Source organism: Crassostrea angulata, chromosome 1, assembly GCF_025612915.1.
Source record: "Crassostrea angulata isolate pt1a10 chromosome 1, ASM2561291v2, whole genome shotgun sequence".
In the NCBI taxonomy this organism is placed as follows: Eukaryota; Metazoa; Mollusca; class Bivalvia; order Ostreida; family Ostreidae; genus Magallana; species Magallana angulata.
In genome coordinates this window covers 28,536,407-28,556,640 of record NC_069111.1, presented here as the reverse complement: position 1 = coordinate 28,556,640, position 20,234 = coordinate 28,536,407, and the positions used below count along the sequence as shown (strand labels likewise).

Genomic DNA, 20,234 nt, shown 5'->3' with positions numbered 1-20,234 from the left:
TCTAACTCTACACAGAATTCTATCCCTAACAGATTAAAAGTTGTACTACCCCAATTGAGTTTCCATCGGGTATGGTGAAAAACCTGATCTGAGAACTTTCTCGAGCCTATCCAAACCACCTTGGTTTTTGAGCTGTTGATTTTTAATCCCGAAAATTTTGAGAAAAACTCTAATGTATCTAGAGAATGAAAAAGAGACTCTGGTGAACCATCAAGTGTCAGTGTTGTATCATCTGCATATTGAGTTATCTTGTGTTCTTTACCATTAACTATGATACCCTTAATGTTTGTATTCTGTTTGATAAGTATGGCTAGGATCTCTGCACAGAGTAAAAATAAATATGGAGCAATCGGATCTCCTTGTCTGCAACCTCTCTGAATGTCAAATTGATCAGACAGATGTCCACATTGCAAAATAGCTGCTTTAAAGTTTGTATTTAAGATCTTAACCCAGCTAATTATATTTTTTCCAAACCTCCAAAAATGCAAAACTTTGTAAATAAACTCCCATGCAATAGAATCAAATGCCTTTTCAAAATCTATGAGAATAAGTAAGCCAGGAATTTTTAATGACTCTGTATATGCCATAAGGTCATATACAAACCTTGTATTTTCACCTATGTATCTGCCTTTCATAAAACCAGACTGTATTTCTGAAATAAGATATTCAAGGGTAGATTTTATTCTATAACTAATGCACCCTGAGATAAGTTTATACATGACATTTAGCAAGGTAATTGGGCGCCAATTTTTTAAAAATTGTCTTGGCTTATCACCCTTGGGTAAACAGGATATAATTCCGAGCCTTTGAGTAATGGGAAGCTCTTGTTTGCTAAATATACAATTTATAGCTGATACAATGTACAACTTTAGATCTCTCCAAAGAAATTTAAAGAACTCAACAGTGAATCCATCGCTTCCTGGGGATTTGTTATTTTTCATATTTTTTAAAACTAAGGAAATTTCTTTTTCTGTGATATTACCCTCAAGGGAATCTGAAGTCTTTCTATTGAGCCTCTGAAAATGTAGGGGATTTAATACATCTGTAAGATTTATATCAATGTGTTCAGAGTCTCTACAAGTATACAAACTTTTGTAAAAAATCTTTACCTGTTGTAAAATTTCAGACTGATCATAAATAGTATTGTTTTCATCCATCTCCACCTTCTTAATAGTTTTATTTATAAAATTTCGAGATTCCAGGCTGCAGAAATATTTAGTAGGTTTTTCCCCTTCTTCTACCCATTTGGCACGTGACCTTATAACATGTCCCTGTAATTTTTCTTTCCTAAGACCTTCTAGTTCCAATTTTTTTTCACTAACAAGATCAATATTAACATGAGGATTTGATTCCAATTTTTCTATATCTTCTAACAAGGACCTCTCTTGCTTGTCCCTTTGTTTTTTCTTAAAAGAAGAATATGAAATGGTGACACCTCTAATTTCCATGAGCAGAACTTCCAGGAAATTCTGGTCCTCAATGGATTCAGAGGAAGTACCTTTATATTGGTTATGCACTTGTTGTATTGTGTCTTTGACTTTTTGAATGTAAGTTTTGTCAATTAATAAAGAATTGTTGAATTTCCACAGCCCTCTGCCTCGTTGAAATGTATTGAATTTTAACTCTAAAATGACCGCTGAGTGATCTGACCTATAACCTGGTTTAATATTAAACCAGGCGTCACTGTGTTCTTGACCTTTGTGTAACAATCTGGTTTACACTCAATATTTTTAAAAGTTATGTGCACCCGAAAAACAATGAATGCCACCTAAAACACACAAACTTATACTTATTATAGTGTATTATAGTGACTATGGAGTGAATGAATAACATTTACTATTATCACTTAGTTTATTATCATTGTTAAATTATATTTCTATTAATTGCTTACAGTCCGTTTCATTAGTGTTCCCTTTTAAGTCCCCCCGACTGTATAAATCTGCTTACATGTACTTACTTTCATTTTATTCTTCAATGTCCAAAATATTATAATTTACGGAAAAAATATCTAAGCGAGTACATGTACTATTTCAAGTCTCCAAGTACATTTAAATTACTTCAGTTGTTGGGCTCGGATCACGTATCTACCTTGATTGGTCTTGCTAAATATATTAAATGTGCTCTATTAATCCGTAATAATTAATTGTCAAATTGCATGCAACTCATCCAATGTATTTAGGAAACATATTCTCTTGTATGTTAACATATGTTTGAAATTTATACTATGCCTTAGTTATGTTTAACACTTGTTGACTTAAAACTGTATTTTTATTTACATTTAATTTACTGCATGTAATGTGTGGAACTGTGGGAACCGTGGAACACTTGATCAGGGGTTTCACCCCCCCCCCCCCCTTTTAGACTCCAAAGAGTCTTATGTTTATATTATATTGTAATATGTGAATAATTGTAAACTGATGGGCTGTATTGCCCAAGGTTAAATTTCTGAATAAATAATAATACTTACTCTCTGTACATTACATCTCCAGAGGAAAGACAATATTTGAAACCCGGTATTGGCGGTAACGAAATTTGCAGTTGGTATAATGTCATTGATTAAATGCAAACAAGGAACCTAATTGACACACTATGTTTGTTAAACCAAATTTCTCAAAGTGGTATAAATTTCACCATACACCCAAAAGAACATCATTTATTTCTTAAAAATACAGAAGTTCATATCATCGAGTTTTGCAACGCGATCCAAAATAAAATTAGTGTTCTGTAATATGAAGCGATCCAAAATAAAATTAGTGTTCTGTAATATGAAGTTCAAGTTGAAAAGCAATATTAAGTTTTATATACTAATTGATTAAGAAGATTTAAACTCAAGCTTAGTATCTTTATAAATTCAAAAGGCATTCTGATTGACTAAGTAACGTAACGTTCTTTAACAATTCAAAATCAAAGTACTGAAAAGCACTGAAAGCAGGATTCTTTTGATGTGTCAATGTACATATTTTTTAGGGATATTATGACTGATGAAATACAATATGTAGACAAAACAAAGGTACATTGTGTCATGAGAGAGAGAGAGAGAGAGAGAGAGAGAGAGAGAGAGAGAGAGAGAGAGAGATTGTTCCGACTCTTGCATCGACAACCGCAACTCACAATAGAAATAATTAAATGTGCAAATTTTGAAGGAGTGAAATGTGCAAGAGTTCACATTGCAATCTTAATATTACCATATTTATCATATCGGCATGAGTGGATCTAGGTGAGAGCAAGTCTTGACACCCCCCCCCCCCCCCAAAGATCCGCTTTGAAAATTTGAAGTTCTAAAAATTTACCTAGCAAAATTACCGAACATATCGAACCTCCTCCCACTTCACAAACATTCAGATATCCCTCAGACATTCCCCCGGAAAATTTTTCGGAAACCCGCGCATGCATTGTATATACAGTTCATATTTTGTCTTTGTTTTTTTTTTTTAAACCGTCATGTTGTCTGACTGAATGAGTCCTCTTTTTGACAAACTAGTGTCTATATCCGACGTCATAGTTCTTTTTATAAGGAAGATCAATTGCATGATCAATTCATATTTTTATTTTTAACCAATGTAACTACATGTATATCATCTTCTCTGTACATATTCATAAAACAACAAACAAACAAACAAACAAACAACAAACAAATTATTTCCAACAAAATCATTAAAAATGAAATAAGTTCAATGAATATCAAGATAATTATATATATATAATGAATCCAATTTTCGTTCAAGCAAATCTATGTACACAGTGAGGTGCAAATATTTTATCTTTAGGACAACACAACTTTAATTTGTCGATGTTAACCAAGTCCTCCATAACAAGTATAAAGCCCACTCGAGTAATCAAGTAGCTGGGGAAGTCCGTGCCGCTGTGAATCAAGCAACAGTTGTGGATGAGTCTTCCAAAACAAATTTTGCTGTCTGTGCATTTGGTTAAGTTTTGAACCTGGAAATATCTCTTCCAAAGCCTTGTTACCAAGAAAAACGTCAGGCAAACAGCGCTCATTTAAACATTTTCTTAGTTCTGAAATCTGGTAACCTAGGGCGTCTTTCACGCCGGTTACTTTGATGTTTTTTTCGCATTTGCGCATGGTTTGATCGTAGACAACATTATACGCAATCGTTTTCAAATGGTATGAGTTGCAAACCCTAGAAAGTGGGTTATTCTGTTTCTCTAAATCTCTAACTGCTGCCTTCAAGATGCGGTTAGCAGTCATAATATACTGTCTTTCTTTCATATTCATGCACAAGTCAGACATGCACCGTTCGTGTGAGCTTGTGTCATATCGCCAAATCAGGGGTTTGTCGTTTTCTTTGAAAAACGTGTTCTGTTTGTTGACGTGTTTTGGCAAACCGTATATAGGCAGCGTTACACGCCAAGGTTTATTCCCTGTAATATGTGGTGGAATTGTAATGTTTTCTTTCATCAGTTCGATCCCAGGAACTATATCAAAGTTAGTTGCCATCCCTGATGGAGATGTGATCTGCACATTCATGGTTGGCGGGTAAATGCTTCGAACGATTCGACAGTCTGGATATCTCTTGTTCATCTCGACTATAGCTTGGTCAAGTGGCGAAGTCAAACATTTTTCTTGAAAATTCTTTGCATTCAGATATATATTGCCATTTTGCCTTTGAAAAACGCCTTGTCTATCGAGAGAAGGATGGGTGGATGTCGCATCTTTATTCACCACCCTTTGTCTATTTAAACCAGCGGCAATTTTCCCATCCGCATTTCGCACTTTTGATTGTTGCAGTTCTATTTCAGGAAAGCGAACTGGAACAATAACATCGTATTCATCGGGGGAATAAATTTTCAACCCTTGTCTCGCACTCGATTGGCGAATGTAGTCATCGTCAAAAGAAATCTCGCCACCATACTTTTTAGCAGCTTTCTCTTGAAAAGTGGTCATAAAATCATCCAAAAAATTGTCAGTTTCTTGTGCCTTCTTTTCCCATTCTTTTGGATCAATTCTAAAATCTCCAGTGCGTCGTATGGCATTTTTTCTAAGCTTTTCTTCTCCTGGTCCATAAACATGGAATGGTTGTCGCCAATGGTTTCCCAGCTTATGATCAGTTTCCATGGTTTGTCTTCAATATGAAAGTCATGATATTAAATTCTGTACAACATCGGTTATATTTCCTATAATACCCATAATAACATTATATTGCAATAATTTTCAAATTGATTTACTTGGGGGTTGTAAATACAAAATTTACAAATGACATGTACACTTACACACTAAACTATTTTACTAAAACATTAAACAATGAGTTATCTGCAAGCATTCTGATTTACAAATACTTATATAATATAGGTTATCTAAAATTCTAAACAAGAGGTCCATGAGCCACATTGCTCACCTAAGCAACAATAGCCATGATAATTAAATCAGCTTTAAGGAGTCATATGAAAATATCTGGACAATGTAGTGGACAATCTCCAGATATAAATTAAAAACCATTTTGTAACATGATGATTTCAGAATAATAATTCATAACACATATTGAACACTTTAGTTCAAGATCTATAAAAACCTACATCAAACTTTGTTGGGCCTTAGAATTTTGCAGAAGCCACAGTGTAAACAATTTTCAAGAGTCAACAATATGGCAACTTGAAGATATCGATGCTTGAATATTAAGTACATGTATGCCATATTTTATAACATTTGAGAATAATTTATAATTTTTTCCTGTGAAAAATACCCTTAAAAGGTGTAGCTCCATCCTACCTGGAAAGACTAAAGTTTGACAAACTTAAATCTTCACTACCTGAGGATTTTCAATAATTATTAATTCTTTTCCCTTTAAAAGAGTCGTTGCTTTTATTTTAACAAAGTAACCATAGCCATGATAGTTAAATCAGCTTTAAGGAGTCATATGAAAATATCTGGACCCTTTACCCCATGATGCGTTTTGCCAACGTTATTTGAAATTAGTCCAGTGGTTCTGAAGAAAAAGTTGAAAATGTAAAAAGTTTACAGACATACAGAGAGACGCCGGACAAACTGTGATCAGAAAAGCTCGCTTGAGCTTTCAGCTCAAATTAGCTTAAACAAATGGAAAATAATTAAGATCTTATAATTTTCTTGTACTTGTAAAATCATTTTCGCAGAGCATGCTATTAAAATTTACTGATATACAACATGATGAATAATTCAAAATGTGTTTTCCCCATTTGATATGCTCTTTTTTTTTTGAATAATGTATCTGAAAAAGATATTCGGTAAAACATATTTGGGAGTTGATTTTAATCAACTCTCCTATGCAGTTACTCTTACAAAGCGAAAGTGAAACAGTGTTTGGACCTAAGCACAAATCATCACCGCTGACAAGTCTAATAGAAAAATTCGATGAAATGTATGCTTAAGCATTGGTTTTTTTTAAAGAAAACTTACCTATAAACACTTTGAAAATAGTCAGATTTTATATAATACGAACAATTTAGATATTTTTGTAGTCTCATGTATTCCTACGCCAGAGTGTAATATAGTCTCGTTCAACCAAACGCTTGCTCTCTCCGTAAATCTTCGACAAACAGAGAGGCTCTCTTGCTTGTCGGAGATTAATGGAGACAGCTGAGCGTCTGGTTGAACGAGACTGGAGTTCAATATCAATAGTGCTTGGATCCATACAATTTTTAGAATTGTTTCGATTACTAAAACGTAGTTTAAAATCTATCTATAAATATTAAACAACATGATTCATATGGGGTTTCTCTAAATTCTTGTCTGAAAAATCCTTGTCGGGATAATTAAAATTCATATCATAAAAAAGTTCGTAATTTAAATACAGACTAGAAACTAATTGCAACGCAAGATAAGTTGATTTTAAAATAAATGATAATCGATAAATTCAACTCCCGTCAGTACTTCAGTACCTTGATTTTCTTTTTTTAGAAACCAATTTGATCTCGGGAAAAATACGTCAAATCTGACAAACACTGGCGGAATGATAATCAGAATACCACTAGCTCAATAGCTGCAGATGATGATATCAATGAACTTAAAAAAGTCAAATAAATATTTTGAGAACGTTTCTCTCATTGAATTCAAAGACAACAACTACTTTAAGATATGTAGTCACGCGTTGACAAATTGTGAGACTGCGTTTATAGGGGTATGGTCAGGTTTTTGGACAAAAATTATTTTTTCGATTTTATTAATGTTTATAATGCTTCAGTAAGGAATTTGAATAGTTAACCAAAATTTGAGTGTCATTCGTTAAGTTATAACCGAGTTACAGAGCTTAAAATTTCTTGATATGTTAACAGCCTTTAAAATGTGTTTACATTTTGAATGTGGAAGTGAAAATTTCAGTCTTAGACCTAAAATGAATGTAAAAAAACGTAAGGACCTGTTTGTTTATGCTTAAAATGAAGAAGGAGATAGACAAATCAGCTTGATTTTTTACTGGTATATTGAACCTAGCTATGTAAACAAAAACAGGGCACGTGCCTTGTTTACACATGACTAAGAGTTGTGTGCCCTGTATTTCGCTTATAACTCTACGACTGACCCTCAAATTTCATTTGATCACAAGAAATGCATTCCTAAAGCATTGTAAATTGTAAAAACAGAAAAATATAATTTGACCCAAATCGTGACCATGCCCCTTGAACAGCACTGTATACTTACACGTAAATGTATATCCGTAACACTTCTAAGAGGACACGTCAGCGCGACTAAAAATAAAATAATTGAAATTTTACTTTCGGTTTACTTAGAGGCGAAACTACGAAAGCCTATTACTATCATTTACGCAAATGAAAATTAAAATAAAAGGCATAATAACGCGAAAATAGGCGCTATGATACATATAAAGGAAAAAGATTTTCTAAGATCTAATACATTTTGAATTAAAAATTACATTGTAATAATCTACCTTAGCTTGTCAAGTCGTAAGTCGTGTAAATTAGGCTTTTAGTTGACAGAACAGTTAGAGTATTAAGATTATACACATATTTTACAATGATCAATCCCTGGCCTGATACGACATCAGCAAATGCCCCAAACCAAACATTTATTTAAGGCAGGCACTTATTCTCGCAGCAAACATTTTAATTAAATTTACATTTAAAAAATTCAATTACCTTTATTCGGGAGAAATAAAAAATCGTAGTAAAAAGGAAAATAAAAGTAAAATTGCAATCAGTTCTTCCTCTACCCCCCCCCCCCCACTTCCTCTGCGCCCCTCCTCCCACCACCTCTCGAATAAGGCTTTTTAAGAAAAATCATTGCAAATACCCTTATAACCCCTTTTCTGGCTTGTCAGGATTTCATGTAAGTAATGTATATTTATTCATATTATATGTACTTTTCAATTTTTTAAAATGACAGTTTTAAAAATCCTTGATTATTTAAAACAAGAGAAAATTGCGTAAGAGTTAACAGTTCATTTTATTAGCGTAAGTATGCCTAATTATGCATATGATGGCTAAGATATCTAATTTGGGGAGAAATTATGTCAACAAATGTCATGGACGACATCAAAATTAACGTCGGAAAGGTTAACGGAGAAAGTTCAAAGTATCAAAAGATAAAAGATAAAAATGTTTATGGAAGGTGCATATTCTTTCAGATGTCAATGTCTACTGAATTAAAGATCTAGTGTGACGATAGATTGGTTACAAAAATAATGATAAGAAGGAAGAATTTGGAAAATCTAAATATGCATTTGATGTAATTTTATGTAATTCCCAGCGCTATAAAAACTAACAGGGCTGAAATCTACACGACCCAGCTCCATCCATTTACCTAGTAACCTAAGAAATCTAAGAAAAATCATGCATGGATGACAACTTGGCTGTTTCTTTTATCTAACGTACTGATGTACATGTACAATAACAAAACAATAATTTGATAAGCTATATATTAAATTTTCAAAAGTAAGATTAATTTTATATATAAACATTCAAAAATATGCTATCGTTGATGATTCATACGGGATATGAAGATAGCGATCATGGTAGAAAAAATATTGTTTAAATAAATTTACTAAGCATTAGCTAGGTAACGAATCGTAATGAAAGTTTAAGTACTGAAAGTACTTAAAACTGGTCCAACTGTACGGGAAATCAGTGTTTACCAATGATTAAAATTAGAATATGTAAATACACAACGAAGGTAGATTGTGTCATACAAAAAAGAAGAGAGAGAGAGAGAGAGATTTATTATTGCACGGTAATATATATAAACAAAAAAAAATTCCATTAAAATAATCAAATTTGCAGATTTGCAAAAGTTTAATGTGCAAGAGTTCATTTTAATTGGCAGTTTTAGTGTTACCGTATATATTTTACCTCCATGCGCGGATCTATTCGTATTAAATAAATTTACGTAACAAAATTACCGAAAATTAGACAAAGGACCCCCCCCCCCTTTGACAAACATACATAGATATCCCTCATATCAGACCCCCCCCCCCCCCCATGAACAATTTTCAGGATCCGCGCATGTATCGTATGTATGCAAGTTGTTATTAGGACGCGGATAGTTTACATTTTTCGTTTTGTTTCTATCACCAGGGAAAATAAGGTGTTTCTATAATTATATCCGGCGACAATAAGACTAAAATGCTTTAGATGGTAAAAAGCACTTTATTTGAGCTTTATGTCAGTATGGGTGATTCTGGGAATCCAAAAACTACACCCGAACAATCCGAAACCTAATGCCTCTCCCCCGACATTGGTGTATAACACAATATAAATAAGAATTTAAAACAATAGAAATTAGCACTTGAGCACGAGCGACATATGTCATAGAGTAAAACTTCAATATGAGTGAGTCAATTAAATCAAAGGTGAGGTGTAAGAGTTAATCAAAGTACTGAAGAACTTACGGGAGTTGATTTTGTCGATGTTTATCAATGATATGTTATTTTGCATGACAAGTACATGTAGTTTCTAATTTGAATTACGCACAATTTTTATAAATGAATTTTTGTACTTTTTCGACAAGAATGTCGAGAAACCCCCATATGAATCATGTTGAATAATATTTGACAATAAAATTAATTCAATCAAACTATGTATCAATAATAGAAATATTTATTGAAAATTGTATGGATCCAAGCAATATTGAATTCTAGTCTCGCTCAACCAAACGCTCGGCTGACACCGTAAATCTCCGACAAGGATTTACGGAGACAGCCAAGCGTCGAGTTGAACGAGACCATATTGAACTCTGGCGTAGGAATACATACGACTACAAAAAATATTAAAATAGTTCGTACCGTTTAAAATCTGACTATTTTCAAGGTATTTATAGATAAGTTTCCTTGAAAAACAATGCTTAAGCATACATTACATCGAATTTATCCATTATTTTCAAGAACTAAGCCTTGTCAGCAGCAATGATTTGTGCTGAGGTTCAAACACTGTTTTACTTTTCGGTTTGTCTGAGTAACTGCATAGGAGAGTTGATTTAAATCAACTCCCAATAAAAATATAATTAAGCAATTATAACTGGAGTGAATTACTGTCTTGTACAAATGGAAAGGTACATTTAAATTTATGAATACATAACAGTAACTTAAATTTCACTTCATGATATTTCTAAAATCGTGATGAACGTCAAGTTGGCAGGCTGAGTGAGTCCTCTGCATATGACGTTATAGTTCTTACCATTAGGAAGAATGTGTTTATCACTTGCATATAATCAATTCATATATTTAATATAAATTTAATTTAATTGTAAATATATCATCTTCTCAATACATTGTGATAAAAAATAAAACAAAACCAAAATTAACAAAACCAAGCAAGACAAGAAAAAAGCTGTAAATATGACACCAAACCGTGTTTTCTTTTGTGTGAACAATATCCATAATCCATTTGTCAACCTTGAATTGTTAAACACCACCTATCCACAAAAAAATGGGACACTCTGATAAACTATATGCAATAGATTGCTCAAAAAACCAAAGTTCAAGAGGAAATATTTTTCCATAAATCGTCAAAAATCAAAATCTAAGAAAAATGCATATCTCTAATATATGTAACATTTTTCCATAAATCGTCAAAAATAAAAATCTAAGAAAAATGCATATCTCTAATATATGTACATTAAAATCTGCAAATCAACAATTTCTTATCTAGAAAACTACAGAAGTTATCCGTACAACAGGGGTTCCCTATATGCAATATTTTGTCCAAAATGACAAAGTTCAAAAGCTGGTATTTTCTTGAAAAAATAATCAAAAATCAAAATCCCAAAATATGCACATCTCTGATATATGTACATGTACCATTGATCTGCTAAACAACATTTTTCTACCTTGAAAATTGAAGGAGTTACAATAAAGGTACCCTTTATGCAATATTAAACCAAAAATGACGGGGTTCAAAAGCTGGTAGTTTTTCCAAAAATTATATTTAAAACAATCAAATCCAAGAAATATGCATATCTCTAATATATGTTCATTTATCTTCAAAACAACAACTTCCTATCTCGAAACTGTACAACTGATATGCAAAACAACAACTTCCTATCTTGAAAACAGTAGGAGGAATTATCCGTACAATAAGGATAGTCTTTTGGCAGCCACTCGCCCGCCCGACCGACCGATCACCCGCCATTTTCGCCATTTCAATAGCCTTATTTTTCCTTATGGAAACCCCACTTAAAAATCACAACAAAATCTTTAAATGATATGAAAAATAACTGCAATGAATATGGAGGTCCTTCTTAAAGGGACAATGAACTCATTAAGTTTCATTCAACTTCATGAATGTACAAAGTACGGTGCAAATCTGTTGTTCCTTTAAAACAACACAGTTGTGTCGGTATCAGCACAGTCCCTCATAACAAGTAAAAAGGCCACTCAAATAGTCAAGAAGTTGGGAAAACCCGTGCCGCTGTGCATCAAGCAACAGTTGTGGGTGAATTTTCCAAAACAAATTTTGCTGTCTGTGCAGTTGGTTAAGTTTTGAACCTGGAAATATTTCTTCTAATGCCTTGTTACCGAGAAAGAAATCCGCCAAGTAGCGCTCTCGTAAGCATTTTCTTAGTTCTGAAATCTGGTAACCTAGGGCGTCTTTAAACCCCGTTACTTTTATGTTTCGATCGCATTTGCGCATGGTTTGATCGTAGACAACATTATACGCAATCGTTTTCAAATGATACGAGTTGATAGCTATAGAAAGTGGGTTATTCTGTTTCTCTAAGTTTCTAATTGCTGCCTTCAAGATGCGGTTAGCAGTCATAATATACTGTCTTTCTTTAATTTTTATGCACAAGTCAGCCATGCACCGTTCGTGAGAGCTTGTGTCATATCGCCAAATCAGGGGTTTGTCGTCTTCTTTGAAAAACGTGTTCTGTTTGTTGACATGTTTTGGCAAACCATATATAGGCAGCGTTACCCGCCAAGGTTTTTTTCCTATAATATTTGATGGAATTGTAATGTTTTCTTTCATCAGTTCGATCCCAGGAACTATATCAAAGTTAGTTGCCGTCCCTGATGGAGATGTGATCTGCACATTCATGGTTGGCGGGTAAATGCTTCGAACGATTTGACAGTCTGGGTAATTCTTATTCATCTCGACTATAGTTTGGTCAAGTGGCGAAGTCAAACATTTTTCTTGAAAATTCTTTGCATTCAGATATATATTGCCATTTTGCCTTTGAAAAACGCCTTGTCTATCAAGGCAAGGATGGTTGGATAATGCATCTTTATTTATCACCCTTAGTTTATTTAGTCCTGCCACAATCTTCCCATCCGCATTTCGAGGTTTTGATTGTTGTATTTCTATCCCATTGATACAAACAGGCACGATGACGTCGTATTCATCGGGGGAATTATTTTTCAACCCTTGTCTCGCACTCGATTGGCGAATGTAGTCATTATCTATCTCGGCACCATACTTTTTAGCAGTTTTCGCTTGAAAAGTGGTCATAAAATCTTTCAAAAACTTGTCAGTTTCCTTGGCTTTCATATCCCATACTTTTGGGTCAATTCTGTAATCTCCAGTGCGTCGTATGGCATTTTTTCTAAGCTTTTCTTCTCCTGGTCCGTAAACATGGAATGGTTGTCGCCAATGGTTCTCCAGCATATGAGCAGTTGCCATGTTTTTCTTTTAAGCAGTAAAAACATTATATCAAATGATTTATTTTTTGACGTCGTCGTGACAGTGACTGCCGTCAGTTAAGCAGACAAATTGTTATGACGTGCAAACGCGCGTTATTTCATTTGTCTGCTCACCTAAGCTGTTATTGTCACACCGACGTCAAAAATAAATCATTCAATGATATAGTAAGCACATCAAGCGAATTCAAGAAAAAAATCAATAAATTGGGTTGTTCAGTCGGATAAAACAAATGTAAATCAAAACAATTTGTTGAATCTTTTCTAGATCTATCAGCTTTTAATAGCTTGTGCGTAGTTCACTATAACCAGTAAATATTAATTGCTTTTTATTCAGTGATCATTTACGACGTTGGATTTGGAGAAAAAGACGTTGACGTCAATACGGCAAACGCCAGACATGCAAATGCATATTATTACAACAGTAACTTTGATCGAAAGGGTCGGTCACGTCGAGTTGCCCACGCGCAAATCATCAGATCAAAGCACAGGGGGTCAAGCCCGTTTTAACATTAATTTCAATGTAACCATAAATATAGAAAGGGGTCGAACTCTGACCCAAATAAAAAAGTATTGTCTGAGATACACTCATGCCGAATCTCAAGTTGATGGGTCTTAAAATAGCGGAGATATACGTCATTATTCTCTCGAAGTCTCCAGTTTATTTTTACTCGGACATTTACCGGTCCAGGGCTCACGATGGGATCTGACAACAGCAGTATTGCAACAAGTCGAGAAACATTCGCACTAATCTTTGAAAATCTGTGGATCAAAGCGAAGCGTCGAGTTTGATCTGATGATCCGCGACTGGCAACGTCATCAGTTCAGTATGGAGAGTATTGAAGGAATTTTATCGGAGTTTTTGTATGTAAGTAGCGTGCATTTGATGTAAGATTTTCAAAGATTAGTGCAAATGTTTCTCGAGTGTATCTCAGACAATACTTTTTCGAAAAATACATGCATATTGCGAGTGTTTTAAAAATTAATAGATTTATTAGGCTTTTGAAGCGAGCTGGTAGTTTTTTATTTGGGTCAGAGTTCGACCCCTTTCTATATCTATGGTTACATTGAAATTAATGTTAAAAAAGGGCTTGGCCCCTGTGGATCAAAGCGAAGCGTCGAGTTTGATCTGATGATCCGCGACTGGCAACGTCATCAGTTTCAGAGAGAATTGATACAGAATCAGAAAATCAGCGTTGTCATACACAGTCGGATAATGATGATGATGATGATGATGATGATGATGATGAAAAAGCAATAAAGATTTTTGAAGAAAAAAAATAATGTTTACAAGTTTAAAAAGTTGCAATAAATCTTTTTAATAAAATACACATTGAAAAAAAAATATGAGATTGCATTTCATTGTATACTTACAAGTATGCATTAGATATTGTTATGCCTGTCGAATCAATGATAGTGAGTCTAACAGGACACGTCAACACGGCTAAAAATAAAGAAATCAATCACGAAAATTTATTTTCGGTTTATTCAGGGACGAAAAATGTATGGACCTACATTGCAATTGCACGTATAGTTTTCGTAGATTTATGAATCGAATATCTATAAGGTAGAGCGCAAATATAAGTTTGAAATTTTCCAGAATTATTTCAGTTGCTTTAAAATCTATTTTCTCTGACAAAAAAAGGTTGTTTTTTTTTGTTTTTTTTTTTAAAAATCGATTTCAAATGAACTGACCAGCAAATGAATCAAGCTTCACAAAACACACCTTAGACATAACAGAATTATGGTACAGTCTATATTAATCAGAAATTCCTTCATTGTTTATAAATTTACAAGTATTTTAACTTCATTTTGTACCAAACACTCAGATTTTCAAGATAAAATTTATTGAGCAAGTGAAGTGATCAAGAGAGAGAGAGAGAGAGAGAGAGAGAGATCCCCCACAGTTATTCCCCCACCTATTTCTTTGGATAGAGTTGACAACCAATACTATACCATATATAACAAAGGTCGAGATGAAAAGTCTAAATTAAATCTTGATATAAGACTCTTATCATTTTTTTTTCATTTTATTCTTCAACATAATACTTTCATTCTATATACAATACATTCTATATAAAATCATTCTATATTCATAGAAACTTCAGACCAAGCCCTGCCGATCATTCGTCTAAAGAACGAAAGCATGACTTGAACAAACATGCTTTCAATTTATTAAGATATTATATTGTTTAAATCATCAGAAAACGGTATAATCAGTATAAAGAAGGAGATAATCTTACTCTGTACGTCACGATGTGTCACTGGCGAGTTGTGTCATTATTAGAATACCTGAGTGAATTAATGTTTTTGCAAATTATTTTTTGTATAAGATTTCCCAAAAGGCAGTTTGAAAATACGCATGGAAACTGATTATTAAATAATCAGATACAATAAATTTTTATAAGGTGGCATGGGACCTTGTCTTATAAAGTTATATCGGGAATTTTTTTATGATACGTCACATTTTTTTGGCAATCGGTTTTTAGAACGCAGTTCGCAGTTCGCAATTGAATAGTGAACTGCATTCTATAGAACGCAGTTCGCAATTCAAAATTTAGTGCGATTGAATAGTGAACTGCGTTCTATAGAACGCAGTTCGCAATTCAAAATTTAGAATTCATATTTGGGGCCCGCTTGCCTTATATGCAATTGAATAGTGAACTGCGTTCTATAGAACGCAGTTCGCAATTCAAAATTTAGAATTCATACTTGGGGCCCGCTTGCCTTATATGCAATTGAATAGTGAACTGCGTTCTATAGAACGCAGTTCGCAATTCAAAATTTAGAATTCATACTTGGGGCCCGCTTGCCTTATATGCAATTGAATAGTGAACTGCGTTCTTTAAAACGCAGTTCGCAATTCATAATTTAGAATTCATACTTGGGGCCCGCTTGCCTTATATGCAATTGAATAGTGAACTGCGTTCTATAGAACGCAGTTCGCAATTCAAAATTTAGAATTCATACTTGGGGCCCGCTTGCCTTATATGCAATTGAATAGTGAACTGCGTTCTATAGAACGCAGTTCGCAATTCAAAATTTAGTGCGATTGAATAGTGAACTGCGTTCTATAGAACGCAGTTCGCAATTCAAAATTTAGAATTCATATTTGGGGCCCGCTTGCCTTATATGCAATTGAATAGTGAACTGCGTTCTATAGAACGCAGTTCGCAATTCAAAATTTAGAATTCATACTTGGGGCCCGCTTGCCTTATATGCAATTGAATAGTGAACTGCGTTCTATAGAACGCAGTTCGCAATTCAAAATTTAGTGCGATTGAATAGTGAACTGCGTTCTATAGAACGCAGTTCGCAATTCAAAATTTAGAATTCATATTTGGGGCCCGCTTGCCTTATATGCAATTGAATAGTGAACTGCGTTCTATAGAACGCAGTTCGCAATTCAAAATTTAGAATTCATACTTGGGGCCCGCTTGCCTTATATGCAATTGAATAGTGAACTGCGTTCTATAGAACGCAGTTCGCAATTCAAAATTTAGAATTCATACTTGGGGCCCGCTTGCCTTATATGCAATTGAATAGTGAACTGCGTTCTTTAAAACGCAGTTCGCAATTCATAATTTAGAATTCATACTTGGGGCCCGCTTGCCTTATATGCAATTGAATAGTGAACTGCGTTCTATAGAACGCAGTTCGCAATTCAAAATTTAGAATTCATACTTGTGGCCCGCTTGCCTTATATGCAATTGAATAGTGAACTGCGTTCTATAGAACACAGTTCGCAATTCAAAATTTAGAATTCATACTTGGGGCTCGCTTGCCTTATATGCAATTGAATAGTGAACTGCGTTCTATAGAACGCAGTTCGCAATTCAAAATTTAGAATTCATACTTGGGGCCCGCTTGCCTTATATGCAATTGAATAGTGAACTGCGTTCTATAGAACGCAGTTCGCAATTCAAAATTTAGAATTCATACTTGGGGCCCGCTTGCCTTATATGCAATTGAATAGTGAACTGCGTTCTATAGAACGCAGTTCGCAATTCAAAATTTAGAATTCATACTTGGGGCCCGCTTGCCTTCTATGCAATTGAATAGTGGACTGCGTTCTATAGAACGCAGTTCGCAATTCAAAATTTAGAATTCATACTTGGGGCCCGCTTGCCTTATATGCAATTGAAAAGTGAACTGCGTTCTATAGAATGCAGTTCACTATTCAATTGCATATAAGGCAAGCGGGCCCCAAGTATGAATTCTAAATTTTGAATTGTTCTAGATAGAACGCATTTCACTATTCAATTGCATAGAAGGCAAGCGGGCCCCAAATATGAATTCTAAATTTTGAATTGCGAACTGCTTTCTATAGAACGCAGTTCACTATTCAATTGCATATAAGGCAAGTGGGCCCCAAGTATGAATTCTAAATTTTGAATTGCGAACTGCGTTCTATAGAACGCAGTTCACTATTCAATTGCATAGAAGGCAAGCGGGCCCCAAGTATGAATTCTAAATTTTGAATTGCGAACTGCGTTCTATAGAACGCAGTTCACTATTCAATTGCATAGAAGGCAAGCGAGCCCCAAATATGAATTCTAAATTTTGAATTGCGAACTGCGTTCTATGAACGCAGTTCACTATTCAATTGCATAGAAGGCAAGCGGGCCCCAAATATGAATTCTAAATTTTGAATTGCGAACTGTGTTCTATAGAACGCAGTTCACTATTCAATTGCATATAAGGCAAGCGGGCCCCAAGTATGAATTCTAAATTTTGAATTGCGAACTGCGTTCTATAGAACGCAGTTCACTATTCAATTGCATATAAGGCAAGCGGGCCCCAAATATGAATTCTAAATTTTGAATTGCGAACTGCGTTCTATAGAACGCAGTTCACTATTCAATTGCATATAAGGCAAGCGGGCCCCAAGTATGAATTCTAAATTTTGAATTGCGAACTGCGTTCTATAGAACGCAGTTCACTATTCAATTGCATATAAGGCAAGCGGGCCCAAATATGAATTCTAAATTTCGAATTGCGAACTGCGTTCTATAGAACGCAGTTCACTATTCAATTGCGAACTGCGAACTGCGTTCTAAAAACCGATTGCCCATTTTTTTTTATATGGAGCCGTCCCAAACCAGTAAATATTATACGAATGACTACCTTCGTAAAATCGTAACAAGATCACATAGTCTACTCTATTGTGAACTAGAATGTGTTGGCTTATTGTATATTTATTCATTTTATAATTTCTTAACATATTTTAATCATCTTTTTTATTTATCTCTGTTAATCAGTTCAATTGTTGCAGTTTTATTGTATACATGTTTCTCAGAGTTGCCTTTCTTTGTTTATATGGATCTGCATAACGTTAACAGCCTGTAAAATTATCATTCTCCGACAATTATTTAGTCAAAGAACGATTGTTTTAATGGGGTTTTTTTTTACACACACAATATTCTATTCATGACTCATTTGCCTTCATTTCTTGCGGGACTCATGTTGGACTTGTTATCTTTGCTGGTCTTGTTTTAGTATGACCCCTCCTGGTATAACAATAATGTCAAATCCTGGCACACTAAATGAACACATTTACTTTACCATACCATTCCTTTATACAAACAAACAAAATCATACAAAAACATTCCACTGGCTCAAATCAATTCAAATTTTGCACAGTTATAGGACAATTGTTTTTCCAACAACAAATCCAAACTACATGCACGACAAAATCAATCGAGATATATAAGACCCTTACATGTACAATATTCCTACCAAACAAATCCACTTCCACTCCAAAATATTTGTTAACATTGGTCTCTTTACTACCTTATAAACAACAAAGATCGTTCCGAAGGAGAGGGGGTTAAAAGGGTATGGTCGCAATTTTGGTTAAAAATTATTTTTTCGATTTTAATATTTTCAATGCTACAGAAAGGCAATTTAAATCGGCAACCAACATTTGAGTGCCATTTGTTGAGTTATAAGCGAGCTACAGAGCTTGAAATTCTTTGCTATGTAAACAAAACGTTTGTTTACATTTTAAACGTGAAAGTAGAAATTTCAGTTTTAAACCTAAAACGAATGTGTTAAAGGTTAGAAACTGTTTATCTATGCTTAGAATAAATAAAACGATAGACAAATAAGCTAGAAAAATATTTTTTACTGGTATATTGAACCTATGTAAACAAAAATAGGGCACGAGCCTTGTTTACATGACAAAGAATTGTGAGCCCTTGAGTATCTTGCTTATAACTCTACGAATGACTCTCAAATTTGATTTGATCATTAGAAATGCATTTCTAAAGCATTGTTAATAATAAAAACGTAAAAATAGAATTTGACCAAAATCGTGACAATGCCCCTTTAAATTGTTTTACCCTTATGTGTCTGTCTGTCTGTACGTTTGTCTGTCTGTCTGTCCGTAACATTTCTGTAGCATTTTTCTCAGCAACTAGTCATCGCATATGCTTGATATGTTAACAATAAGACGACTTTTTTCTATTTTTTGCCTTAAAAATGTTGTCAAAGATTTCTCAGCTGCTACGAATCGGAGCTGCTTGAAATTTTATCACTCTTTGTTTAGGTTTGCCATATGATGGGATCCATTTTTTTTTTTATTAATTCGATGTCATCTTTCTGATTACGACTTTGCTTATTTTGTACAGTCACATCATATCACTTCCTTTTAAGGAAGTATTTTTTTCAAAGCTTCTTTCCACCCATACCTATTTAGCACCACGCACTGGGAAATTTTAGGGGAAAACATGCATGTTTAAAATGGAACTACTTGCATTGATTAATTAGAAGTTAATTAAAAATATTCTAACTGTGTCTCTTGACAAGCCTTCATCCCAGGTATTTACGTCCCATGTAGTTGCAATGTAGCAAATCGGAGCGAATTCACCCCCGGACCGATACAAATATTGAAAATATTGGAAAAATGACCAAAGATCATGTAGGAAATACTGTATTATCCAGAGACAAAACTTCAGAACTCTGTAGACTCACTTTTTCAAAGATAATTCCCAAAACAATGGGAACCTATTAGTAAATAGCGAATATCAAATGAGCAAAATTTTGTTCCGAGTTCAGGTCTTATAATTATTATTGACAACGGTTTTTGGCGTAAGTCTGAGCTGTGAAAAATCGGTTCGGTTTTAGTTACTTTAATACTACTTATTTCCTATA

The 20,234-nt window shown here is 34.1% G+C and overlaps 1 protein-coding gene across 1 annotated transcript; it reads right to left on the bottom strand.

Annotated features, from left to right (window-relative positions):
* Positions 1 to 3,531: 3,531 nt before the first annotated feature.
* On the bottom strand, positions 3,532 to 7,764 carry LOC128186657 (uncharacterized). The gene is made up of 2 exons (XM_052856498.1): positions 7,634 to 7,764; positions 3,532 to 5,084 (listed from the first exon to the last, which is right to left on the bottom strand). Exon 2 carries the CDS (start codon positions 5,075 to 5,077, stop codon positions 3,794 to 3,796), a length of 1,284 nt encoding a protein of 427 aa, XP_052712458.1. The 5' UTR covers positions 5,078 to 5,084; positions 7,634 to 7,764; the 3' UTR covers positions 3,532 to 3,793.
* Between the last annotated feature and the right edge of the window lie 12,470 nt (positions 7,765 to 20,234).

Coding starts and splice junctions, on each gene's coding strand:
- LOC128186657 (XM_052856498.1), bottom strand. CDS start 5,077: ATGGAAACTGATCATAAGCTGGGAAACCATTGGCGACAACCATTCCAT.